The sequence below is a fragment of the Neopelma chrysocephalum genome, unplaced genomic scaffold, assembly GCF_003984885.1.
Source record: "Neopelma chrysocephalum unplaced genomic scaffold, ASM398488v2 Primary Assembly neopelma1_145, whole genome shotgun sequence".
NCBI lineage: Eukaryota > Metazoa > Chordata > Aves > Passeriformes > Pipridae > Neopelma > Neopelma chrysocephalum.
Window position 1 is genome coordinate 68,507 of NW_020897807.1, and position 27,975 is coordinate 96,481.

The window sequence follows — 27,975 nt, forward strand, 5'->3', positions numbered from 1 at the left end:
CCAAGGCCTCACCACCCTTTCCAGCAACAAATTCCTCCTCAGCCCCATCCTGACCCTCCACTGGTGCAACTTGAGGCCATTTCCTCTGATCCTGTTACTTGTTTTTTGAGAAAAGAGCTCGACCCCCCCCCGGCTCCCCCCTCCTGTCAGGGACTTGCAGAGCCACAAGGTCCCCCCTGAGCCTCCTTTGCTCCAGGATGAGCCCCCCCAGCTCCCTCAGCCCCTCCTGCTGCTCCAGACCCTTCCCAGCTCCCTTCCCTTCCCTGCACACGCTCCAGCCCCTCCAGGTCTCTCCTGTCTGAGGGGCCCAGAACTGCCCCCAGGATTCCAGGGTCACTTTTACCAGCACAAGTGACCAAGGGCACCACAACCAGAGCAGCTCTACAGCAGCAAAGCCTGAACTAAGAAACCCTGTTTACTTATATCACCATTACCTACCCCAAAATATCCACAAAAACACCCCCATCCACCACAAAAACCTGTTTGGAAGGATTTAGTCTTGGGGGAGGGGGGGAAGGCCCACAAAAATGCAGCAATTAAAAGTACACACAACTTTCTGACAGAAAAGCAGCAGCTCTGACTGTTAAATTTCAGTGAAACTAAAAGGAATTTGAAGGCACTATTTTTAAATCCTGCATCTGATGATCCTGCGTGTGTGTGTAGGAATGGAAAAGTTCAAGCAGGAGTGTCACGGGGACAAAGGAACTTGTACAAAATTGACATTTACTGCTCATTAAGAACCTTGTCTGCTCTCCTCAAAGCTCCACCAGGCGTGTTTGCGATGAGCCAACAGCAGTGATCCCACGGCTCCTCTGGCACACGGATCAGGCAGGGGAGAAATCACGACCTCAGGTTTCAGCTCGATACCTGAGTCACGTGCTCACATCAACAAACAAACCCTTGGATCAATAGGAGAAAGAATTATGAAGGTTTGGGGGGATTTTTAACAAATGTATCCCACTGAATTATCTGTTGATACTTAAGATTTCCAGCGCTGGGCTTACATTTTGATAGGTCCTCATAACCATCTTTATTGGCTGGAAAATCAATAAACCCCCTCAAAAATAAGAAGCTCACATGTTCATATTTATATCTATATCTGTATTTATATGTATGTTTGTATATATTTCTATATTTCTATATTTTAATATATTTTTATGTATTTCTATTTCCCACCTTGGGTAAGTAAATGTCCCCTGAGGGACCACAAATGCTGCTGAGGAGACACAGAAAAAGCCACCTTTGATTTTGGACAAGCAAAAGGACTTGTGGAAACCCCCAGGGGAGAAGGTTCCATCCCATAACTGGATGGTCTTTAAGGTCCCTTTTGACCCAAACCATTCCATGATTCTAAAATCTGCCCTATGGCCACTGGGGGTGACCCAGAGACCCTCCAGGAACACACAAAGACAGCGTAAGGAACCTCCAAAAACTCTTCCAGACAAGCAAGATCCACCTTCCCAGAGAAGTGGTGGAGTCCCCACCCCTGGGAGTGTCCCACAAACGTGTGGAGGTGGCACTGGAGGATATGGTTTAGTGCTGAATGTGGTGGTGCTGAGCTGATGGTTGAAGGTCTTTTCCAACCTTAGGGGTTCCATCTTGACAGCGAAAACACAAAGTTCAGGCTCCGTGTTAGAAACGGGAGGTTTGGGAAAGAAAACTGGGAATTCAGCACTGTGACCAAGATAAAACCTGGATGATGCTGAGCAGGAAACTGCTGGTGCCTCAAACAGGCTGAAAAACACAGTGCAAGGCAGGTGGTGACCTGACCATGAGGAACTGGTCTTGTCTCACTTTTTACACGGAGCTAGAGACAACTGGAAAGGCTACTTTTATTAAATAAAAGGGGGAAAAAATGACCATCCTGGTCACACCTGAGACTTGGTGGCCTGAAACCTCCTCAACCATCATTGAAGGAGAAGCAAGAACAAGCATTTCTAAAGGGCTGATAATCATCGAGCTCACCTGCAGCCCCAGACCTGGGCTGGCAGTGGGACACTCACAGATACCCTCTGCTCTCCAGGGACACCTGAGGAGCAACAGCAGCTGGTCACTGAGCCACAACATTCCTGCAGAGTGCTCAGGGAATGGACTGTGCTGCAGCAGAGAGGCTCTCCCACTTTATAGGAGAAGAGCAGAACAGAGCTGGGATGGGAAGAGACCTCCTGCCTCACCTACAGCATCCTGCAGGAACTCCCTTCCCACAATTTGCAAACTTAGGGAAGGAAAAAGACCGAGAAAACGACCGAGTTTCCCTTTGCCACCTGTGTTACACAGAATATTTCCTAGAAAGCCAGGCCAGAGTTTCACTCAAGCTCCTCTGCCCTCATGTTTGACTTCAGAAATTCAGGTGTGTTCATTTCTGTGGCAACACCATCCTTTATTTCTGAGGAATCTGCTCCTCCTCCAAGGATTCTGCTCCTGCTCTAAGGATTCTGCTCCTGCTCCAGGGACTCTGTTCCTGATCTAAGGATTCTGCTCCTACTCCAAGGATTCTGCTCCTGATCTAAGGATTCTGCTCCTGCTCCAAGGATTCTTCTCCTGCTCTAAGGATTCTTCTCCTGCTCCAAGGATTCTTCTCCTGTTCCAAGGATTCTGCTCCTGCTCTATGGACTCTGCTCCTGCTCCACGGATTCTTCTCCTTCTCCACGGATTCTTCTCCTGCTCCAAGAATTCTGCTCCTGCTCCAAGGATACTCCTCCTTCTCTAACATTTACATTCCTACAGCCAGTAACAACTTCTCCTTTCCACCTCCACAACACACAGCCAGACGATCCCAGGTCAGTGTCCCACCATCCCAGTGTGTCCCACCTTCCCAGCCCTTCTACGTGCTCTCCTCCTCCCTCCTGCTCTGGCCACTCAGCCGGGGACAGGACAGACATCCTGAGCCAGAGGGTTTGTCCCAGAAGGTTTGTCCCCAGCGAGGTTTGGGAGCTGCCCTGGTTGGGGCAGGTCCATGGGAGGCCGTGGCCCAGCTCCCCCCTCTCACCTGGAACGCTGTCTGGCTGTTGTAGTTCCGAATCTCCTTGCTGGCACCACGGAAGAGGAGCACCCGGGCACAGCTCTCCTGGCAAGGGGGAAAGGGAAGAGACCATCAGCACTTGAGAGTGGTGGCAACACCCCCAGCCAACCCCGGGGGTCACAGAGCTTGGGAAGCTCCCCTGGCAAGAGCGAGGAGGGATGATCACCTCCTGTGAACTGGGCATCCCCAGTCATGGAATCATGGAATTACAGGATGGTTTGGGTTGGAAAGACCTTAAAGACCATCCAGTTCCAACCTGCTGCCACAGGCAAGGACACCTTCCACTGGACAAGTCCATCCTTGGGGGCATTGGCACTGTGGCCACCACACATTCCCAGGTACTCCTGCTGCCTAAAGCTTTTTGTTGGTTTGGAATGCTCTGTGCTTCTCCAGGGTGTTAATTCAACGTGTTTATGAGCCCCTGAACCCTTCAATGCCCCTCTCCCTCCCACCCCCGTGGGCAGGGACGTGGGTCCAAGAGTCCACGACGTGCAGAATGAACCCACCGCGCCACAAACCATCCCCCACCTACCACTGGCAAACCATGACAGGCCTCAGGTTTTAAAGCGTGGACACCTCAGAAACTGGAAATTCCCTTTATAACAAAAGCTCACATAACACAATGGATAAAACTGTGCAGGAAGGAGCAAACCCTCCAGGAGAAATGCTCAGATCCTGCCCTGCCCCGCTCAGAGAGCAGCGGGGGCGTGAGATCAGAGAGGGCTCTTCCACCAGCCTCAAATTCCCTGAACTGAGCGAGTGACCACACAGAAAATGGGACAGAGATGGGGCCCTGTGCTGCCTGCACAGTCTCCTCCAGAATTCTGAGATTAGCAGGAAGAATTAAGGGTTATTTGTGAGCAGGACAGGACCCCAGGCCATGTGCCTGGGAGCCACAGGATGTGCCCACCTCAAACTGAATGTGAGCCCCACGGCCAAATTAAAAGCCCCCACCCAGCAAACTTCTCCCTCCCCAGCCAGTTCCAGGGACCTGCTGTGAAGCAGGAAAAGGAACCGGAGGGAAAATTACAGAGCAGGGTTTGGAAGCAAAGCAGCAAAACATCTTGGGAACGGAACAGATTAAACCACGGCCACTTGACTCCTGAGAAATCCAAAATCAGGCTGGTGCTACAGACAGAAATAGCCTCTTGGACTGCACTCAGAGGAACCCTGCGGATCTGGGAGCAGCAGGAGCGCCGAGAGGGGCCCCAGCTCTGGTTGTGCCGTGGCTGTCTGAGCCAGGGTGGTGCCCCCCTGCCCCGTACCTGGTTGTAGAGGGCACAGATGTGCAGGGCGGTGTTTCCTGAGGCGTTCTGGGCAGTCATGTCGGCCCCGTAGAACAGGAGGTGCTCCAGGTGCTGGACGTGGCCGTAGCGACACGCCTGCCCCACAGCCAGGGAAAAAGGGAACAGAGGAGAGTCAGGGAGTGGCAGGAAGGTGATAAATAAACCCCAGAACATCCTCTGCTGGATCCAGCCACGCTCCAGAAGTGCAGTCAGGCTGGAGCTGTAACATGGACACGCTGCTGCTCCTCACAGCTACACACACCTGGGCACTTATGGGATAAATCACCTCTGGATCAACGGGAAAATCGGGATCAGCATCATGCTGGTCCCAGAGCCTCCTCCAGACTGGTGGCTCTCTCAGTGAGAGAAAGCCCTCTCTCAGGTGAGAGGAAGCCCTGAGCACACCCAGGCCAAGCAGAGGACAAGGCCCCACATCCCTGGTTAACTGGTGCATTTTCCTCTCCCTCTGGTCCATCCCAGGACCAGCAGCTCCCAAAGATCAGCCAAGGAGGACGGAGGCAGCAGGGACAGTTGTATCCATAAATTCACATCACAAACACTTCCTGTTTTTCATTCTCATTTGTAGCCGTGCCAGGACTCATCCCTCTCGGAGGGGGTGGACAGCAGAGGGTTTTGGGAGGCCACAGGCCCAAAGACAACCTGCCCTCCAACGTGGGCTCATCCCCCTTCACCCAAAGGGAGAAGCACAAAGCTGGCTCAGGTCTCCTAACCCCCAGTCCGTGCCTTCCCTCTGCCAAATCCACTTGTCGATGTGTAAAACAGGGACAGACAGAGCTGGGTTTGGAACCAGGATGCCTCAGGTGCTGGACCAGGATCTGAAAGCATTATCCTTTGAGCCAGGCATCATCTGAGGAGGATCCCAGACGCTCCTGACCAAGGCCAGAAGAAAACAGCCGGAACATTGACCTGGGATGGATCCAGAGCTGGCACAGCACATCCAGCCCCCACCACCCCCACCAAGCAGTGCCTCCCCAGCCCGTGGCACCCCAGGGGATGGAAGGAGCCCGTCCATCAGCCCCAGAACAGCGCTGCCTTGGGTGGATCCCATCCCATCTCCCACTGGATCCCAGCCCACCTGGTGGATCTCCTGCCAGCCGTTCTCGTCCACGCAGCCGAGCCGGGCGTAGTCGTGCAGCAGGAGCTCGCAGCAGTACGGGTCCCCCCCCACCATGGCACTGTGGTACAAGGGGGTCAGCCCCCGGCTGTCCTTGTAGTCCGGGGACGCTCCCAGGTCCAGCAGCGTCTGGAAAGAGAAGAGCCCACCTCGCTCTGCAGCTCCAAGAGGAAAACCCACCAGGAAGAGCACCCAGGGATGCTCCAGCCACCCCCCCATGCCCACGAGGCTCATGGCACGGAGATGGTGTGGTAGTTTGGTCTGGGCCTTCCTTGGTGACCAGTCTGTAAATAAGGAAGTGCCCAGATTTACCCGGTATTCCCTACGATTTTTACATAAGCCGGGGTATAAGAAGAAAGGAGGAGAGGCCTTTGCCCTCTTTTTTCCTTCCGGCGGCTTTAGAGGTGCAGGTTTCCCCTGCACCTGTCGGGTTGGACAGTGAGGCCTGGTGAGGCCTAGCGAGGCCTAGCGAGGCCTGGTAAGGCCTTGTCGACCTTGGGAGGCGGAGGCTGCCGGCAGTCGCTCCAGCGGGACTCTCCGTTGTCCCAAGGAGAGCAGTAAGATATTCTTTGCTAATTCTTTTAGTTGCTAGATCTTGGGTTATTGATTGGGATGGAGAGTATGGCCAGTCTTCGCGAACGAAGATTTTGGGAGAGGTCTTTTACCTTTCCAGCCTGCGCAACGGATTTTTTTTAGGTGAGACACAGCCTGCGCTGAACTGAGCCCACCCTTTAATCCTAAGGTTCATCTGCGGGGGCCAAGCGAGCTTGGACAATGGCAGTGAGGTCCTCAGGACGTAGGTTTGTTTAGAGTGACCTTCTCATAGATGGATGGCCTCACAGGGCTAACGGGTTCCATCTGCCTGGGGAGTATCCCTGACCGGGAATCGAACCCAGGCCGCAGCGGGATATATACATTGCTTTAGCTCGCTGTCTCTCTCTCTCGTTTCGGTTCCCTTGGGTTTTTTTTATCCCTCTTCTCCCTTGGTTTGGGGGGGGACTTCTTGTGGTAAGGTTTGGAGACTCGGCAGGGAGCCAGCTTCAAACCATATCAGAGGGGCAGCCGGGGGTGGCTCTGGAGGGGTGTAGGGAGGGGAGGGCAGAGCCCGGGGAGAGCCCCCCCTGCTCACACTCACCAGCAGCGCGGCGTGGTTGCGGCAGCGCACGGCCTTGTGCAGGGCCGTCATCCCCTCCCGCGTCCGGAAATCCAGGTGGGCTCCCCCGTTCCGCAGGGCCTTGATCATCTCGGAGCTGAGCTCCAGCTGCGCCGCCGCCGTCAGGGGACACTCTGGGGACACGGAAAGAGACGTGGGTGAGGACCACGGGGCGCCCACCCCACCGATGGGGTCCGGCAGGACGTGCCCACCGAGCCCTGAGTGAGTGAGTGTGACCTCAAACCGAACGGGAGCCAGATCAGCAGCTTCCACCCAACGAGGTGCTCCCACCCACCCAGTCATGGGGAGCTGCTCTGTGTGAGGAACAGGAGGGAAAATTATCACAGAATCCCAGGATATGCTGAGTTGGAAGGGAACCACAAGGATCATAAAATCATAGAATCACAGAATCAGCTGGGTTGGAAGGGACCTCTGAGATCATCAAGTCCAACCCTTGATCCAACACCGCTGTGGTTGCCAGACCATGGCACTGATGCCACATCCAGTCTTATCTTAAAAACCTCCAGAGAATCCAGCACTTCCCTGGGAAGCCCATGCCAGTGTCTGATTATCCTCTCTGGAAAGAAATTCTCTCTAATATCCAACCTAAACCTCCCCTGGCACAGCTTAAGACCATGTCCTCTTGTCTTTCTGATAATGAGGTCCAACTCCTGGCCCTGCACAGGACACCCCAAGGGTCACACCCTGTGCCCCAGAGGATCATCCAAACCCTCCTGGAGCTCTGGTAGCCTTGGTGCTGTGCCCACTGCCCTGGGGAGCCTGGGCAGTGCCCAACCACCCTCTGGGGGAAGAACCTTTTCCTGAGATCCAACCTGACCCTGCCCTGACACAACTCCAGCCATTCCCTGGCTGCTGTCCCTGGTCCTCCCAGAGCAGAGCTCAGTCCCTGCCCCTCCTCTGCCCCTGCCCAGGCAGTTGGAACTGCAGTGAGGTCTCCCCTCAGTCTCCTCTTCTCCAGCTGAACACACCAAGTGCCCTCAGTGTCCTCACACAGCTTCAAATCAAGGTCCTTCCCCATCTTTGTTACAGAACAGGTTTGGAAGTAAAGCAGCAAAAATTTCTTGAGAAGGGAACAGATGAACCCAGGGACCCTTCTGTGGCCACCCAACCCTCACCCCAAAGAGGAAGAACACCTCTACATACAGCAAAAATAACTATTTGAATTACAAAAATGGCTTGGGATAGAAATTAAAAAAACCATACAAATATTCATTTTAGAGCACTGCTATTAACTAAATTTTCAAATGAGATGAGAAGGTTGGACAGGGTTCTGTGGCTTTGCTAAAACTCTCTGGGCTTTGTCTATAAGACACCAATATAAATAAAGAGGATTAGTGAAGATCGTGGTCAAGAGGGTTAGTGAAGATCATAGTCAAGAGGGTTTGCCAGTGAGAGGAATGACCAATAGATGTGAACATTATAGCTGGGTCTTCTACTTTATTTATTATAAATTATATTTATTTACTATAAAATAATAAATATTTATTATAAAATATTTATTATATTATAGAATCATGTTTATTTTAAAATAACACCTATTTTACCTTTATGGAAAGATAAAAGTGACAGAAAAGGCTTCAAACCATCCTGTAGTCTCTGTTATTAACACACCAAACTCAACTGACAAATCTATCCTGTTATCTTGGGCCCCAAGAAACTGAGAAAGGTCCAAACTGGGCGTTTCTGAGGAACTGCAGCCAGGAACTTGTTCCCTAAATCTACTGTAATCACTAATCCAGGACTTTAGTGATTCCAGCCTGTTAATTCTTGGAGAAGTGCGAAGCCAAACAAATGCTTAAAGTAATTAAGGAGTGAGAGCAGGGGATCCCCAGCAGAAAACAGAGACCAGCCAGGGAAGACACTGCTCAGGGGAAGGGACCCCTTCATGGATGTGGGAGGGAGATGTGAGATATCCCAGGAATACTGTGGGCACAGGTCCAGTGCTGGGACCTGGGGAGGCCCCCCTGGAATCCCGGGGGCAGTTCTGGGCCCCTCAGACAGGAGAGACCTGGAGGGGCTGGAGCGTGTGCAGGGAAGGGAAGGGAGCTGGGAAGGGGCTGGAGCAGCAGGAGGGGCTGAGGGAGCTGGGGGGGCTCATCCTGGAGCAAAGGAGGCTCAGGGGGGACCTTGTGGCTCTGCAAGTCCCTGACAGGAGGGGGGAGCTGGGGGGGGTCGGGCTCTGCTGCCAGGGACACCTTCCACTAGCCCAGGTTGCTCCAACCTGACCTTGGACACTTCCAGGGATCCAGGGGCAGCCACAGATGCTCTGGGAAATCCATTCCAGGGCCTCACCACCCTCACAGCCAGGAATTCCTTCCCAATCTCCCATCTAAACCTGTCCTCTGGCAGTGGGAAGCCATTCCCTGTGTCCTGTCCCTCCATCCCTTGTCCCCAGTCCCTCTCCAGCTCTCCTGGAGCCCCTTCAGGCCCTGCAAGGGGCTCTCAGCTCTCCCTGGAGCCTTCTCTTCTCCAGGGGAACCCCCCCAGCTCTCCCAGCCTGGCTCCAGAGCAGAGGGGCTCCAGCCCTGGCAGCAGCTCCACAGCCCTTTTCCTCCCCAGTTACTCATTCCTGCTGTTATTTGTCCCCACATCATTTTGGGGCCACGGTTCCTATTGCTGCTCCCAGTCCACTCTTTGTAATCCAATGGTTTTCTGCTCTCTTCTCCCTCTCCTGCTGTTCCCCAGGTGCCACCCTTGTTAAATATCCCTTGTTAAATATCCCTTGTTAAATATCCCAGGTTGCTTTTCTCTTTCCACAGCCTGAACCATCCCCCGGGTTTGGGTCTAATTTCAGACCAACAGTAAGTTCTCGTGTATCATTTTTTTTTACCCCCTTTAAATGTACCTACAGGAAGCAACTGTGAATTTTTTTTCCTTTTAATGTCTTTCAAAGGCAGTGGATCTTTCCTGGAATATCTGCCCAGCAACCCTGAAAGGTGAACGATGGCAAATGGGGCTGCAGCAGTTTCTGACGTGGCTCTTCCCTCCCTTTCCCACTCCAGCAGAAAAATGGGAAGGAGAATATATCCTTTTGCCTCAGCACAGCTTAAAACCACTCCCAAAAGCAGCTTAAATGAAGATACCCAGAGGCTGGAGAGGCTGGAATGCCACATCATCCTGTGGGCTCTGCTGTCACGGTGCCACCACAAAGCACAGGGCATTTTATGGTGCATCCAGGTCATTCCCAGCCCATTAACTGGATTAAACCCTGCAGAAGAACATTTCTCCAAGCAGGGGAGCCCAGTTTGCCTTGAGGAGCTCCCAGTTCAGCCCAGGACAAGGGCTGAATTCAGTGGGAAGAAGGTGGTTTCCAGGCTCCTGTCCCTGTCCGGGCGCTGGGGCACCCACTCTGCCACAGCTCCTCACCTTCCCATGTGGAAAAAACCCTGTTCCTGGCATTATCCCTCCTCTCCAAGAGCTTATCCCTCCTCTCCAAGAGCAGGTCACACCACCAGTGCCCACCACACCACGGGGGGGGTTTTGCCATGGGAAGCTTGGCCACAACTGTGGCAGCTGAAGGGGGACAAGGGATCCCTGAGGGGTAAATCCCGGGCACCTGTAGATCCACAGATGGGTTTGGATGGAACAACCACACCAAAGGGTTCTGTGCTCCAACAGGGAGGTTTCCCTGCAGATTTAAGAGCAAACCCCATGGAAAGGCAGCTCCCAGAGAGCCACTTCCAGTCAGGTTCTGTCCAGAGCTGGAGGCACAGAAAGCAGCTCCTGAACTGCCTCAGCCCTGACACAATCAAAGCCCAAGTCATAAATCACCCCAAACCCCCAAATAAAATCCTTCCCACCCTGGAAGAGGAAATTAAGTATTAAATTAAAGCTGTTCTTTCTCTCTGTGTCCATTCTCTGCTTCCACGAGGACTGGCAAGGAGATGGTGCCCTCCAATGTGCCCTCCCTGGCTTCACCCTCAGCAAGTCTCTCCATTCCCAAGTTTCCTGTGTCTGGCAAGTCCTGGTGTCCTTCCCAGTTTGGGCAATCCAACAGCCTCCTCCTTTCATTAACCTTGGGGATAGCAGGAGCTCTATTTGGAGACTCCTGAGCTGCAGAGTGAGACTTGGTTTAAGCCCCTTGAATATAAAACAAGACAAAATATTCCTCCATCCCTCCCCCTTGGCTGGGGGAACGTAAAAGACAGAGTAGGAAGGACACAGAAAATTACATTTTCACTTCACCATTCACTAAAATCAAACTCTCCTCCACATATGTTCATTTATTTTCTCCCAGAGCGAGATGGCACAAAAAGGGATCACGACTGACAGGCGTCAGTCAAAGTGTTTCATGGAAAACCTGCAGCGGGAAACAAATCAACTGAGAAAATCGTGGAATTGCAGAACAACCTCAGCTGGAAGGGACCCACAAGGATCATCAAAGTCCAGCTCCTGGCCCTGCACAGGACCAAGAATCCAACCATGTGCCTCATATCATTCACTCGGTGACAACACCGAGACCTTTTCCAGAAGGTAGAGATCCAAGTGTCCTTCCTAATCTTCCTTTTCCTCATGGGTTCGCACACAGAAATCCAACCTCAGGCTCCATCCAACCTGGCCTTGGACAATTCCACAGATCCAGGGGCAGCCACAGCTTCTCTGGGCAACCTGTGCCAGGGCCTCCCCACTCTTACAGACAGGAATTCCTTCCCAATATCCAATCTAACCCTAATCTCTGTCACTTTAAACCCATTCCCCCTTGGCCTGTCCCTCCATCCCTTGTCCCAAGTCCCTCTCCAGTTCTCCTGGAGCCCCTTTAGACACTGGAAGGGGCTCCATGGCTGCTGCCATTGTCCTGAAGTAAACACAAATCTCTGATCAGACCTGCAGGTTCCACAAGGCCTTGGATGAAGGAGTTCTTGGAGCAACAAGGGCTGGGCAATCCCAGAACCAGGAAGGGCAGAGATGGATCCTGGAGGATTCATCTGAGAGGCTTCACACTGGGGAAGGGACACACTGCTCATAAAACCTCCCCAAAACAAACAAAGCTCCCAAGCAAGGAACTGCTCAGAGGCTCCACTTCATCCGTCGTGGGATGGGTTAAGGTGGGGGCAGGACACAACCCAGGAGGAGGAACAGGAAGGGAAACCCCTCCAGCCCCTCCACCCAGCAGGAGCAACATGGGGGTGCCATCCCAGTGACACACAGTCACCCCTGTCCTCCCCAGAGCAGGGGAAGAGGTGTCCCTGAGGAATGATGGTGTAAGGCAGCAGCCTGTCTGCTCCCCACGTTCCTAAAATCCTCCTCCAAATGGAATAGTGACATGTAAGTCACAAAAAATGACAGGGAGGGTGGAGAAAACACCTTCAAAGGAAAGGCTGGAGGAGTTGGGCCCCTCTTTTATGAAGGAAAGGCAGGTTGAACCTTGCCTTGATTACCTTCACCCTGGTACTAACGGTGCTCTTCAATCGGGAAGATCAAGTGTAAGGACACCTGGAAGCACCAATTTAAATGGGAGAGGAGTTTTAAACAGCCAGGGTGATTAACCAAATAAGGAATGAAAGGCAGGGATCCTCTGTTCCCCGAATCAGGATGGATGACTTGCTGGAAAACACGTTGAAGCTTTGCTGGGGGAACACACACAGAGAGGGAGAGGAGCATCCTGAGGGATGCACGAGGGCAGGGCAGGGGGACAGCAGCTCCATCTGCTCCTGGATTCCAGGAAGCCAGGAATAGAGATCAGCAGCTCTGTGTCATTCTTGCATGTTCCCCAAACAGCTTGTAAAGCAAACAGGAATGAAGGGTTTCTCCACAAGGTTTGGCACTCCAGGAGTGAGGTGTCCAAGACTCCTCCTGCTCCAAGGGTCTGTTTTCACAGAATCATGGAAAGGTTTGGGTGGGAAGGGACCTTAAAGATCACTCAGTTCCACCTCTTGCCATGAGCAGGGACATTTTTTACCAGCCCAGGTTGCTCCAAGCCCTGTCCAACCTGGCCTTGGACACTTCCAGGGATCCAGGAGCAGCCACAGCTTCTCTGGGCAACCTGTGCCAGGGCCTGCCCACCCTCCCAGGGAAGAATTTCTTCTGTATATCTGAGCCAAATTTCCCCTCTTTCAGTTTGAAGCCATTTCCCTTTGTCCTGTCACTGCAGTTCCACCTGAACAGTCCCTCTCTCACTTCCTTGGAGCCCCTTCAGACGCTGGAAGGGGTTGTGAGGTCTCCACACAACCTTCTCCTCTCACAGCCTCCACTCTGCTTTTGCCCTCGGTTCTGAACCGGATCCAAACACCTCTTTGGGTCAAGTGTCTCTGCTTCTCCCCCTTCTACATTTAACAGTTCTCAAGAGCCTGTTTCTTCCTTCTGTGACAGAACACCCGGGTTCAAACCTCATCAGACCCAAACCTCTCACGGCATCTTTGCACGCAGGACTCAGCATCTCCAACGTGATTGATCCCCTCTGGAAAGCTGCATCAGCCTTAGAAGGGTGAGGAGCTTTCTTTCCAAAAAAGATCCCTCAAAATGCTTCCAAGGCCTTGGACAAAAAGGAAATCCCCCTGGAACGGGGCTGTTTGGACACTGCTACTGGCCGAGTTTCACCCGGGCAGTTGTTCATGACAACACTCTGGCAGGTTCAGGGGAGGCTTCACCAGCAAAGAAACAGCACAAACACTGGTTCTTGCCAGAGTTTGGCTGCACCTTTCACCTTCCCAGCTCAGGGAAGACCCTTCCCAGCTCAGGGAAGACCATTCCCAACAGGAATGGAGGCAGCCATGGACAAGAGAGATTAATGGCGTGAGTGACACCACACAGCACCTGATCTCCGGGCTGGAAAATGCTCTGGATCCCCTAAATTTCCCAGTACAGAGACACAGTGCTTCAGCAACAACCTGACAAACCCTCCAAGTGAACCAGAAACACAGAAAATCAATCATCTGACTGGAGAAGGGGTTGGAGACGTGCCCATGATCCTCACCCAAAAAAATACTACTAATAAATACTAATAAGCTGCACTTCTGTAAAACAGCAACAACAAAAGCAAAACTCCTCTCTCAGAACAAGACTAAGAGGTGTGGGGAAGTCCTCCCTGGCTGTCCCTTGGTTCCCCAAACATCTGGAGTCTGAGTCTTTCTTCTCACAGCCTGGAACCTGCAGAGAACCAGACCAGACCTTGCAGGGTGAGCTTTGCTCAGAGACAGGAAAAATAAAGAAATGAAGGGGAAAAAAAAAAAAAATCGAGGAAACCAGAGGCCAAGATTTTGGGGTTTTGATGCCCAAAATACTTCTTGAACCTTCTGACTGTTTAATGGACACATCCATAACTTGCCCAACTTTTCAGTCCAGAGGGAGCCTCACCTTCCCCAGAATCCCACTGAGGGATGTGTGGACACACAGCTCGTCCATGTCACGCTGTATTCCCAGACTCTGGATCTCTGACACACTAAACATCTTCTCCCAAGAGTCTTCTGCACCCTCAAGCTCCCAAATCCCATAAGAGGATGAGAGATGCAGCTCCCACCTCCCTGTTCCGAACCTTTCGACTGTGAAACCCCCTCAAAACCAACCGCTGCCCAAAATTCCCACCGTGTCCCCCAGGCACCTTCTCCCCCGGCCCCTGCTGTGCCCCCCTGCCCTCCCTGGAGCAGCCAGGCTCACCTCCAGTATCCGGATCATGGAAGTTGGGGTCCAGTCCCTTCTCCAGGAGCCTGCAGACCTTCTCCGCGTTCAACATCTGCACGTACTCCATGAACTTCTTCAAGTTCGCCTGGGGGACACACAGCACAGTGTCAACATCCCAAAACGAGCCAAGAGGCCACCACAAGAACATCCCCAAGCAGGGCATCCAAGGAAACCATCAGGATAACGGGGCAGCACCCACCAGGATGCAGGATCCATGAGGATGTGCCACAAATCCACATGGAAAACTGCCCTTCCACCCCTCTCAAGACTAGAATTACTGGATCAACCCATGGAAATGGTCAAGGGCTGCCAGTTCCCACATCTGTCTCAGAGAATCTTGTGCCCAGATTTGCCTTTAATTCCTCCTGGTTGAGGGTTGTTGTTCCCTTTTTTTTCCAGTTTTGGAAAGCTCTGCTTGATGAAAACATTACTTTATTAAATTTCTAGACTCTGGAAACCGTGGCTCTGCCAGGCAGGAGGCAACACTTGGACGGGCTACAGTGTGAAAACACCCATCTCACACACATTCCAGATTTCCAGACCTTTGATTGCAGCTTGGCTGGGTTTTTTTTAGTGGTTTTTTTTTTTTTTTTGAGCTTATTCTAATTCAACCCTGCAGCAACTGACTTTAGGAAAGGCCTCTGGAAAGTGTCTGACACAGCAGAAATGCTGAGGGAAGGCTTTGGGAAAAGGTCCAACCGACTGGTCAGGTTGCAGCCAACAGGTCCCAGCAACACAGGTTTAACACCCGGTGGAAAAAAAACTCAAATTCCAGCATTTTCTCCCTAATTTGATAGGGGAAAATGATCTCTTTCATGAAGCAAAATGAATTCCAAAACGCTTCGCTTCAATTTCCACTTTTAAGATTTCCAGTTGGAAAACAGAAAAAAAAATAATCCTGAAAATATCAAACAGGATGAGAAAGATGTTTAGTTCTTAGAACAGAATTGGGACCACAGGACGGTTTTGGTGGAAAAGGACCTTAAAGATCATCTCATTCCACCCCCTGCCATGGGCAGGGACACCTTCCACCAGCCCAGGTTGCTCCAAGCCTCGTCCAACCTGCCCTTCCTTGGACACTTCCAGGGATCCAGGGGCAGCCACAGCTGCTCTGGGCAACAAAGGCTTCCAAACCAAAGTCTCATCATGTATTATTTTGCAGAATATTTTGATTTTGTCAAAAATAAATTTTCAGGGGGGGGAACTTATTAATTCTAGAACAAATCCCGTAGATGAGCCTGCAAATCCCAAACCTTGGGAGCCACAAGTTCATCAGGTGCTACTTCTCTGACCCACGGTGAGAACTCAGGTTTCCATATCCCCCAGATGAAACTTTCCATGGATGGGGCAAATTAATGCTGGGCTGTGAACCTGCTTCAGCCCAAGCCCAGCCTGTGTGTGGTTAAACCTGCAGAACCAAACCTAAACCATTCAGCCCCTTTTCTCTGCAATCAGCCAGGCCAGGAACCAGATTTAAAAGGGTATCAACATTTTAGAGCAGCTCTGCTCCTCACAGCCCTTAAAGTGGGATGGAACTTACACAGACATGGCACCCAGACTGCTCCAGGGGTACAACAGGGTTGGGACACCTTCTCCAGGAGGTGCTCCAGGCAGTACAAGCAGTTCCCATGGCACCAACACTCTTATCACAAGCACAGTGGGAGGACAACTGGAGTCAGCAGCAACAAGGCACAAGCCCTGATTTTTTTTGGGGGGACAGACATCCCCCTCTCCCAACCCTTCCTTCTCCCCCAGGTTCCCTCTCGTCTCACAAGCAACTGAAAGCAAAACCCCCCTCTCCTGCTCCCTGCAGAAGGCTCACAGCTGTGCCAGCAAGAGCACAGACGGGACTTGACAACTCCAGGGACTTGACAGCTCCAGCACCGCCTCCGGGATGCCATCCCAAAATTCCTCTTCCCAAACTGCGCAGATTTAACCCCGTTCATAGAATCACAGAATCATAGAATCAGCTGGGTTGGAAGGGACCTCTGAGATCATCCAGCCCAACCCTTGATCCAACCCCGCTGTGGTTCCCAGCCCATGGCACTGATGCCACATCCAGTCTGTCCTTAAACACCTCCAGGGACGGAGAATCCACCCCCTCCCTGGGCAGCCCATTCCAATGGCTGAGCACCCTCTCTGGAAAGAAATTCTGTCTAATATCCAACCTAAACCTCCCCTGGCACAACTTGAGACCCCGAGCCCTCTTGTCTTGCTGAGAGTTGCCTGGGAAAAGAGACCAACCCCCCCTGGCTCCCCCCTCCTGTCAGGGAGTTGCAGAGAGTGAGGAGGTCTCCCCTGAGCCTCCTCCTCTCCAGGCTGAGCCCCCCCAGCTCCCTCAGCCTCTCCTCACAGCACTTGTGCTCCAGTCCCTTCCCCAACCTCGTTGCTCTCCTCTGGACCTGCTCCAGCCCCTCCAGGGCCTTCCTGAGCTCAGGGCCCAGAGCTGGACACAGCACTCCAGGGGTGGCCTCACCAGCGCCCAGCCCAGGGCAAGAATCACTTCCTTGGACCTGTTGGCCACACTGTTCCTGAGCCAGGCCAGGATCCATTGGCCTTCTTGGCCACCTGGCCACACTCTGGCTCATGTTCAGCTCCCTGTCCATCCCAACTCCCAGCTCCCTTCCTGCCTGGCTGCTCTCCAGCCCCTCTGGCCCAGCCTGGAGCTGCAGGGGCTTCTTGTGGCCAAAGGGCAGGACCCGGCCCTTGGCCTTGGGGAACCTCAGCCCCTTGCAATCAGCCCATGGATCCAGCCTGGCCAGGTCCCTCTGCAGAGCCCTCCTGCCTTCCGCTCCCCCCTGCCCGGGAGCCTCTTCCCACCCCAGGAGCCGTTTCACCAGCACAGAGACCCAGCCCCACGGATGGATGATGTTCCCTGTGTGGCTCCACTGAACCCCCACGGCCAAGAATGGCTCTGCCCATCCCAGTGGGATCCATGGAAGTGGTCGTGGGACACGTGGAAGAGTGAGCAGAGCAGGGGACACCCCACCATGTGTCCCAGCAGCCCCACACAGGCAGGCACTGCACCTCGTGTGCTGCTACCAGACACATCCCAGGCATCAGCCCAAAGTTCTCCTCCTGGGATTCTTCCAGCAGCTTCCCTGCAGGACCCCAGGGATGTGCCCACCCTTCCCAACACTGTACCCATCAGTATTTCCAGCTTTCTGGGTGCTCAGGAATTCAAACCATGGTTTGCTTTGACCACAGGATGCACCAGGTCAGCTTCTAACAGCACGGTCAAAAAGGAAGGTGAGGAGAAGTTGCATGAGGAAAAAAAAGGATAATGGAGGGAGCCACCCTCAGCCCTGGGATCTGCACGGAATCACAGGATCATTTCGGCTGGAAAAGGCCTCTGTGATCAAAGGCACTGTCCTGCTGCTGGTCCCCACAGCCCCACACAGGCATCGACGGGGCTGCCATGGAAACTCCCTCGGGGGGAAATCAATGCCCACCACAAAGAAGGTTCATCCATCCAAGGTCTCGTTCCAAATCCAAAGCCACGCTTCCAAAATCGTTTCTGAAGTCCAGAGACTCAACCAGTTTGTTTTTCCATAGAAAAATATTCTCTTTCTATCCCTCTGCTGCTGCTGCTGCCCATTTGCCCTCCAGCACGATCCAGATGTGCAGCTCGTGCTCCAGATGTGCCCAGGTCGCTGCAATTCTCAAACTTCACACTCCTGGGAGAGGGTTGGACACAGCACAGCAATTCCTGATTTCTGGAACCAGATGAAGGTGTTTAGAGGACACCTTCCACCAGCCCAGGTTGCTCCAAGCCCCGGCCAACCTGCCCTTGGACACTTCCAGGGATCCAGGGGCAGCCACAGATGCTCTGGGCAACCTGGGCCAGGGTCTCCCCACCCTCACAGCCAGGAATTCCTTCCCAGTGTCCCATCTAACCCTGCCCTCTGTCCATGGGAAGCCATTCCCTGTGTCCTGTCCCTCCATCCCTTGTCCCCAGTCCCTCTCCAGCTCTCCTGGAGCCCCTTTAGGCCCTGCAAGGGGCTCTCAGCTCTCCCTGGAGCCTTCTCTTCTCCAGGGGAACCCCCCCAGCTCTCTTAACTTACTGGTTGCACTGAAGTGAGATTTCAGCTGCACTGAGGGTTTCTCCCTTCTTAAAAACCAGACCTGCAACCAGCACTGGCAACAGGACAGTTGATGCAACATTTGCATTTCCAAGCTCTCCTGAAACTGCCTCCTTAACCAACCCAAGCACTGCCAAAACATCCCAGCCCTGTCCTTTCTCAGGCACTTTACAGCCACTTTTCACCAGGAACCAAATGGTGGTTATTTACATTTTTCCATGTAATTTTTTCACAGAATCCCAGGATCCCTGAGGCTGGAAAAGCCCTCCCAGCCCATGGATCCACCCCGTGCCCCATCCCCACCTTGTCCCCCAGCCCAGAGCACTGAGTGCCACGGCCAGGCCTTCCTGGGACACCTCCAGGGATGGGCACTCCAAACCTCCCTGGGCAGCCCCTGCCAAGGCCTCACCACCCTTTCCACCAACAAATTCCTCCTCAGCCCCAACCTGACCCTCCCCTGGCCCAGCTTGAGGCCGTTTCCCCTTGGCCTGTCCCTTGTTCCCTGGCAGCAGAGAGTTGACACCGCGTGGAAAAGCTTCTCCATCCAACTGCTTTCTATTCCAATTTAGCTCCAAACTCAGAATATTGCCCTTATTTTTTGGACTGATTCACCCAAAGCTGAAAGGAGATCTGAGAAAGTGAGGACGCTTGTTTTCCTTCCCCAGTCTCTGAATAAAACCCTGGTGGGAAAGGAATGAGATCTCATTATTCTAAGAACTTTGGGGATTTGGGGCCAGGTTTTCAAATGAATTAAGGTGACCAGCCATGAAGAGAGAGAGAGCAAATGTCAGCCTCCCACCAAAGCAGGAGGAGCTGAGCAGATGCCTAAACCTCTTAAGCAATTTTGAAGTCTCACTAGATCCTTGCTGATTTCCTGGCACTTAAATACCTTTGAGAATTTGGGATGAGAACCACTCGCACAACCCAAATCTCCCTTTGTTTAAAGGATCAGGCAGCTTCAAACACCAAAGATATGTAGTGATAAATTTACTTTTTGCCCTCTGTGCCCAGCACATTCCAGCAACATTTATTTAAGCGATAAAGACACAATTGAAAATGTTACTTTGTTTTCGGGTTAATTGAATTTTGGAATTATCCAAATGTACTTTGATACCAATCGAAATAAGGGGAAAAAAATAATCAGAAGCTGGTAAAGGCACTGTATGTGAAAATTAAATCCCAAATATATTTATATGAAGCCATAAAAATATTGATATATATTTAAAGCTTCAATAAACACTCACTGAGCGTCCCTGAGAGTGAAACCCCCTTATTTACTGATTTACAAATTGATGTTTGAATGCTGCAGCAACCAGAACAAAGTGAGCTTTTTCTGGGGAGCAAAAACCAAAAAAAAAAACCACCAAAACCTCCTGTAAATAAGATTAAAGCTCAGAGTTAGGCCTCACTCTAATTTTTTAAGGGGTGTTTTAAGTCTTTTCACAGGGAGCAGGGCTTGGGGGCTGCAGGAGGTGGGTCTGTCCCAGGATCAAGGGGGTCTGTGAGAAAACAGGGGCAGAGCTGAGCTCACACCACCTGGAAACCCTCTGGGAAGCCATCCCTGCCTTTGGAATCCTCTTCCCTGGGGGCAAAGCTCCCCAAGGAAGAGAAGGAAGAGGAGGAGAAGGAAGAGGAGCCTCGTCAGGAGAGACAAGACCCAGCGCCTCGAAGGGTCTCTGCCCTCACCCTCCGCGCCCAAACCACGGCTCTGGTGCTTCAGCTCCGATCCCACCCATCCTCACCCAAAATGCCACCTCCCAGCACACCTCCTGAGCGAGTTTGAGGTGTTTTCCCTTGTTTTAGCAGGCGTGGGGAGGAGGGTGAGGCCGGGAGAGCACCAGGGCACAGCTCCAGCCGCCCAGCTGGCGGCCGCCCGCCGCTCCCCATCATCCACCACCGGGGAAAATCAACACCCTCCAGAGAAGAAAAGCTCATTGAGAGCGAAACTGGTGCGAGGCAACAAGCTCCTCTCTCTCTCTCTTGAATGGAAATGAAAGGAAATAAATGAGATATTCTTCGTGCAGGGAAATTATCCCGGCGCTCGCTGTTCCCGGCGGGTTGGGCGAGCCAAGCGCAGGCACCCAGGGCTCTGTGGGAGAGGGGAGGCAGCACAAACCCTTCACTCGGGTGTTTCCAGCAATCAGGCAAGGGTTAATCTTTTCTCAGGGCCCAGTTTGCCCCCAAACAGCAGCTGGAATTAAGACAGAGCACGGGTTTTGGGGCGGGAGAGGCTGGAGCAGATCCACCTCCCTGTGGGGCAGCAGCAAATGGAGCCATCGATCCCCACGGAAACATCAAATTATTGACATCAAACCATCGACTTCCTGACACGCCACAACGATGTTTAACCACTGTCTGGGCAGCTGCCTCCCCTCTCTGGCAGTGCCTCCCCAGCAGGGACACCTTCTCCGTGCGGGATGCTGGGGATGCTCCGGGATAGAGCTGGGTTGCTCCATCCATGTGTTGGATTTGTGGTGACACAGGGGGGTCAGTCCTGAGCAGGCTGAGGGGGCACAGAGCCAGGACAGCTGACCCCAACTGACCCAGGGGTGTCCCAGACCAAAGGATGCCATGCTCAGCAATGACAGTTTGGGAAGCAGGAGGAAGGGAGGGATGTTTGGAGCGATGGCACTTTGCCTTCAAAGAATCATGGAATGGTTTGGGTTGGAAGGGACCTTAAAGCCCTCCCAGTTCCACCCCCTGCTGTGGGCAGGGACTCCTTGCACTAGACTAAGTTGCTCCAACCTGGCCTTGGACACTTCCAGGGATCCAGGGGCAGCCACAGCTTCTCTGGGCAACCTGGGCCAGGGCCTCCCCACCCTCCCAGCCAGGAATTCCTTCCCAATATCCCATCTGACCCTGCCCTCCGGCAGCTTAAAGCCAAGTCACCACCACACCTGACAAAGCCCTGCTACTCTGGGCTGTCCAGGTAGAGAAATTAGAGATAAGCAAGAGGTCTCCTGATACAGAGAGGCAAAACAGGCCTTGTTTGCACCAAATTTGACACAGCAGCTGAGGAGTTCTGATGTGTTCCTTGCAATTCCTGAATCCTTCACCCCTCACCACCTTCCCTTCTCTTCCCAGGTTCCTTCTCAGCCTCTGCCAGCTCCTTCCTGCTGTCTCCTTCTCCAGTGTATGGTTTGCATCACCCCCCCTGGTCAATGCTCTGGCTCTCCCCTCCCAGCACCCACAGCAGGAACGGCATCCCTGCTCCCAGTCATTCCTTTGAGTGTGTTTTAAGTGTGATGCTCCTTTCCCTTTCCAGGTGGTAACAGCCCCGAGTCTCCTGGCAGCACTCTGTGGACACTTCAGCAAATGCCAAGATTTCTCTGCACACCTTTTCCTTCATAAGCACAACGGGATTTGCCCTTTTGTAACGTGGATTTCTGTGCACTCCCACTTCCAAATGGGCTCCTGCAACTCACTGGGAAAAGCAGCCTGTGAGAAATGTCAGTGCCTGCAAATCCCGAGGGGCACAAGGGGTCGAGGCTGATCCACACGTGGTACCAAGGCCCTTCATCACTGTGAGCAGTACAAGAACTCAGCTCTCCCACTTCTTAGAACAAGACCACTGGCACCCAAAAAAAGGAGCTGTTCACTTCTAGTTTGATCTGTCACAGGCTGGACTCGATGATCTTGGAGATCTCTTCCAATCTAAATGATTCTGTGACTATTCCAGTGGCAGTTAAGAATCGTGTTTCGAGGTCATCGAGAGACTCAAGTTGTGCCTCCTGCCACTAAAAATCAGAAAAAACTCTGAGAGTTTTCATGCATTGCTTTGATTGGGTTGAGACCATCAACCACAGGGTGAAAGGTTTCGGACATCACACAGCCTCAGGACATAATCACCCCCAGCCTCAGGACACCCCACCATCCTGTCACACCTCAGGCCAATCCCGCCCAGCCCTTTAAACTACCACATCCCAGAAAACACAACGTTTCACCACCCAAACAATTAGACACCGCAACAAATAACAGGGAGACCCAGAGGCATCACACCTCCACTCTCCCAGATGGAAACACCAACCCTAAAGTCAGAGGCAAGCAGAACCCCCCCAGCAGTTCCCAGCCCTTCCCTGGATCGGTCTCCACACCGCGCAGGGAATAAACCCCCCCCACCGGGTCCTGCCCTGCCCCAGCAGCCCTGGGTGGGGTCAGTGCCAGGCCAGGACTGTCCCCCACGTCCCCCCATGTCCCTCCATGCCCCCTGACCCAGCGGTGCCCGGCCCAGCCGTGGGGGCAGAGGCAGTACCGTGCTCCTGGCTCGGGCTCGTCCCCGCTTGTCCCTGCGCTCCGCCAGCCACCGGCCCAGGGAGGAGCCCATGGCCCCGCGCTCTCTGCGCCCCTCTCACCCCGGATCCAGCTGCTGGGAGGCTGCACACGCAGGCTCCTCTCTCGCCCTCTCCCAGGGGACGGCGTCGATCCGAGCCGGGCGAGTCCCGGCGCCGCCGGCGCTCCGGCATCGCTCCAGCCAGAGCGGCCGGAGCGAGCACGTCCCACACTCTCAGCCCTCCTGGCACTGTCCCTCGGGCTGCCCTCATCTCCTGCTCGCCCACCACACCCCCCTGAGCTCCTCTCCTGCCCACCCCCCAAATGCCACGACGCCCACGGGCCCCGGGAAAGCAGCATCCCCCCCCCCGACGGAGGAGCGGAGACGCAGGATCTCAGATGCGGGATTCGACCGGCGAGGGACGGTTTAAAAATAAAGAAACGACACGAAGGAGGGTTTGGGGTTAAGCAGGAATTAAAGTGGAGATGAATTGAGTATTTAACGCAGCCTGTCTGGGGCTGCTGAACACCCGCAGGGAAATCCCGGGGCGCTGCCACCGGGTCTCCCAACGCCAGGAGCCCCCAGCGCTCCTCCCTCCAGCAGGAGAACTCCCAGCTCCTCTGGCAAGGCTCAGGAAAGACCAATGATTCACGTTTCCTGGCGCCAGGGAGATGCCGAGAGCTTTCCAGATCTGCTGCCTGGATATTCTTATGCCACCAGACAGAAGCCCCGTGACTTTGATCTGCGGGAGCCAGACCCGAACCACATCAGCGTTTTGTTCCGTGCCTCTGCAGCTCTGCAAACCCACCACAGAGGGCCTGCTCCTCCCCACGGCCTCTGGGGGAGGTCAAGCCCTTTTTGGGAGAAGGTTTTCTCCCTCTCTGCTCTATGTTTGTGGCTCCACCAAGCTCAGCTCTTGCTGTTCTACCTATTAGTTTAACACCCACGGACGCTGCCTGCCTGTCTCCTGCAGAGCAGATGTGACCACCTCGCAGACTGGCACAGGAGCCAGGGACAGATGCCCCGTGCCCAGCAGCAACACGGGCTGCCAGGAGGCTGAGGAGGAGCCACAGGGCTGCCAGGAGGACGAGGAGGAGCCACAACCATCACCTTGCACAGAGGGTTTACGAAGAGCTTGTGATAACCAGCAACAAGAGATCCCGGCCAGTTCCACATCCCTCCTAAACAAGAACCCCCAAAGCCTCTCTGCACGGCCCCCCTCTAGCACAGATCCATCCCCAAGAGCCTCTCGAGGTGCTGCCAGAGCCCACCTCCCTCCCTCCTCTCCTGTATTTCCCACACATCACTGGTCCCAACCTCCCAGGAACCACCAAAGTCCCCCCGTGCCACCTCGAGGCACAATTATGAGTGGCAGCAGAAACCCCGTGGTGGTTCCACACCTCTCCACAATTCCTGCCCTTAATTTCTCAGGGAAGAGGTGGCATCATGGGACAGGGGACCACTGCAGCTTCCCAGGGGAGGAGAGGGCACCCAGCCCTCCAGGTTTGGCCCTCTTTAACATGCCTGGCTGCAGAGCCTGGTGGTTTTGGGGCCTTCTCTCCTCCCAGGAGACGCCCACACAGCCCCTGCTCCCCAAACATCCCCATGGTCCGTTCACTGTCGACCCTGACACGCTGCCCAGGACACGAGGGGGCTGCAGGAGACCAGGAACACTTCCCACTTCCCACATGGATCCCACTGGCGAAAGCACGACCCAAAGAGCCGGGTCAGAGCTGGAGACAAAGCAGCTGGAGGCAGAGGCTGGGGGAGGGATGCTGAGCTCCTCAATGTGCCCCATTGTGCTCCAACTCCCCCGTGCTGGGGAATGAAGCTGCTCTGGGGGAGGCCCATCACGGGTTCCTGTCCCTCAGCACCCCATGGACGCCGTCCCTGCGCCTTCCCACCCATCCCAACCACGCTGCTGCCTGCTGGGATGTAATCCATGCAGGTTTATCCCTGTGTGTGCACCCACCACAGGGGTATCCTCACCTAAACCACCCAGGTTTGGGCAAACACCACCCATTTCCCGTGACTTCTTTGCAACCTGATAAGCAGTGGGGGTTGAAACATCCCCAAATCCCCTCTGGGTTGAGCTTGGCAGGCAGATTGCAGCCTTACCTTGGTGTGGAGCTTGGCAAACTGCTTGTCATCCAGCAGGGCCTGGGTGTACACACGGCGCTTGTACCGGAACTGTGGGAAGGAACAGGGGACAGACGTGAGCTGAACAGAACCCACTCAGCACCCAAACCACTCCAGCTCGGAGGAACACGCTCAGCCCAGGCCTGAAAACAACAGCAGATACGGAATACGCTGTTCTCCATCATCATTAGCCCTGATGGTTAATTGCTGTCCTCGTTAAAAACGTCCTGACTGGTTTTTCAGATGAATCTGTCTGGCTTCGGCTTCCAGATGGTGTGGGCTTTGTTCTGCTCCTTCCCAACTAATTAGGGATCTCTCTAACAGCAGAATGGTTTTCCCAGGGTGGTTCTTACACCGTGGCCTGGAGCTGACTTCCTTGGATACAGGCTGAGCTCTGAATCTCGCTGAGGGATCTTCTCTTCCATCCTCAGGAAGTTCGTGCTGCTCTTTTCCACGCTGTGCCGCTTCCCAACGTCCTTTCAAGTGCACTGACCACCCACACAGCACTCCAACACACCTAACACTTCCACCCAAACCTTCCTAAAACCCCCTCAACTGCTGGCTGAAGGATCAGAGGGTCAGTTGGGCCACAGCACCTCACCAGGAATCGCTGATGGGCTTCTGGAGTAAAAGAATCAAACATTTTCTTCGGAAGTTTTGTGTTCCACAGCGAGAGTCCTTCCTGTGCAAGCCATCCTTGTCCCTGGATATTCATGGAATGGTTTGGGTTGGAAGGGACCTTAAAGCCCATCCAGTGCCACCCCCTGCCATGGGCAGGGACACCTTCCACTAGCCCAGGTTGCTCCAACCTGGCCTTGGACACTCCCAGGGATCCAGGGGCAGCCACAGATGCTCTGGGAAATCCATTCCAGGGCCTCACCACCCTCCCAGCCACCAATTCCTTCCCAATATCCCATCCATCCCTGCCCTCTGGCACTGGGAAGCCATTCCCTGTGTCCTGTCCCTCCCTGCCTTGTCCCCAGTCCCTCTCCAGCTCTCCTGGAGCCCCTTCAGGCCCTGCAAGGGGCTCTCAGCTCTCCCTGGAGCCTTCTCTTCTCCAGGGGAACCCCCCCAGCTCTCCCAGCCTGGCTCCAGAGCAGAGGGGCTCCAGCCCTGGCAGCAGCTCCGGGGCCTCCTCTGGATTCACTTCAGCAGCTCCACATCCTTCTTATGTTGGGGGTCCCCAATATTCCAGGTGGGCAACGTTTGCATTTGGCTCAGAGCACCCTTGGATGTGACCCCCCCGCTGGGAAATTTATATTCCCTGTGAAACTTTGCCGCCACCCGACTTTAATCAGCAGAGATTTTCCACTCACCCCCACATCCCTGGGGCACCAAAATCCGGGCTGACACCATTCCCTGAGGAACCCACCCCACGATCACAGCGACAGCTGCCTTTTGTCACCCATCCCTCAGCCTGTGCCACTCACCCTGCCGGGGTTTCATGTGCTAATCCTGAACCTGAGGATCATGTTGAGCAGAATCAAGTACCCCCAAGTGGCTGCTACCTTTGTGTTGTTATCTCCATCAAGCAGAATTACAATTTCCTTAGGGAATGCAATTGGATTTGTTTGACTAGATCTCCTTTCAAATGCACAAATTGTATTCAGAGATTTTGAATTGCTGTGAACTTAATCCTCCATCAACATTTCCATTATTTCAGCTGGAACTGACACCAAGTTATCTTTGGACTGCAGTTACTAAGCTCATCCCACTTACTTTTCAGTGCTGGCAAAATATTAGCACATTTCAGTCTATCACAAGCCTGTTCTACTGGGCACACGTTTTCTCACGGAAAATTGACATTTTTTTCCATCATTCCGAGGTAAAAGTTGTGTTTTCCACACGTTTGCAGGCGTTGGCCCTTCGTGGGTGCGAGGAAAAAATTCCCAACTGAGGAGAGTCACCTTCATGCTGAACCCTCAGGGCTCTTTTAGCATTTGGGTGCAAGAAACCTAAAAATCATAAAATCCCTGAACGGTTTGGTTTGGAAGGGGTTATTAAGGATCATCCCATTCCAACCCCTTCCAACACCTTCCACTAAACCAGGTTGTTCTGAGCACACCCAACCTGGCCTTGGACACTCCCAGGGACGGGGGAATCCACAACTTCTCTTGGCAAATATTACGGGATTTATGTCTTGTGTGCATAGATTCCGGATTTCCAGTTTTCCAGCAGGATTCCCCGGCTCTCAGCCGCCAATCCCGTCGAGTCACGAGGAATCAAAATGACACACAACAAATACCCGTGTCGAGCCTGCATTGGGATGCGAGTGTGAAGACATTAAGCGTGGACATTATGCTAAATTATACAAAAAAACCCACTGTACAAGGAACATTAAGGAATTTACCACCTCCCAGGTCTGTTTGCAAGCGTTCCTAATGCCGTCCCAAATGTTTTTGTCTACGCTGAAACGGGTTTGCCAAGAAATTGTGCCGCACTTTCTTCCCAAATTAGGCAGGATTAGGTATAATAACAGCGTTCGACTCTTGCATTTGTAAGAGCTTGTGCAGCTTAAGCGTGTAATGCTTCCTAAACACACTTTGGGGGCAAAATATAGCACAGAAACCCTAAATTTAGCAGTCCACTGGTAGGTGACTGGAGTCCCATCACAGCCAGTTCGTGGTGATGTTCAACAGAGCCCAAGAAATGCTGAGGTCACCTTGGAATAAACACCTGAATCCCAGGAAATGCCTACAGGGAGTGGGAACATGTTAATTCAGTGAGTTTCTGCTCTTTCAGGGACACAGGATGAGGTTGAGGATGCTCCAGGGCCACCACACAGGTCAGGTCCATGCAGGGATTTGCTGCCAAAGCTCTGCCTGTGCTCCAGCCTCTCCAGGAACCGGAATAAAACATCAACCCAGAGTCCTTCAGCCTCATATCCAAAGCTCTCCCTGGGATTCTCCCTCTGCTCCTAAAAAACCAGCTCTCCTCCTGCTGTTGCCACTTCCCAGGGCAGTTAAACCTCGCTAAAAAAACCCCAGGAATTTTGATCAACAGGGTGAAAAGCAGGGAAGCTGCTCCAGGGGGCTCCGACAGATAGAGCTCTGGAGCAGCTGTAATTCCGAGGCTTTTGCCTCCCCTTTCCCTCTCTGGATTCTCCAGGAGCAAACACACTCCCACACAAATATCTCTGCTTTCACTCCTGGAAGGGAAAGGGGAAGAAAACCAGGAAGGGGGACAGGGGGTGTTAATGTGTGTGGTGCCTACAGGGACTGGGGTGGAGGGATCAGGGAAGTCTTGTCAT

The 27,975-nt window shown here is 53.3% G+C and overlaps 1 protein-coding gene across 1 annotated transcript in view; it reads right to left on the reverse strand.

Moving 5' to 3' along the window:
* LOC113975820 (SH3 and multiple ankyrin repeat domains protein 3-like) overlaps positions 1–27,975 on the reverse strand; it is a gene marked incomplete at its 3' end in the record, with an annotated part of 75,489 nt that overhangs the window by 11,191 nt on the left and 36,323 nt on the right. The window contains exons 3-8 of the mRNA XM_027700295.1: positions 24,705–24,776; positions 14,211–14,319; positions 6,579–6,730; positions 5,405–5,572; positions 4,288–4,404; positions 2,990–3,067 (exon numbers count right to left, since the gene is read on the reverse strand). Of these exons, the coding sequence (XP_027556096.1) occupies positions 2,990–3,067; positions 4,288–4,404; positions 5,405–5,572; positions 6,579–6,730; positions 14,211–14,319; positions 24,705–24,776 (696 nt within the window). The remainder of the gene's footprint in view (positions 1–2,989; positions 3,068–4,287; positions 4,405–5,404; positions 5,573–6,578; positions 6,731–14,210; positions 14,320–24,704; positions 24,777–27,975) is intronic.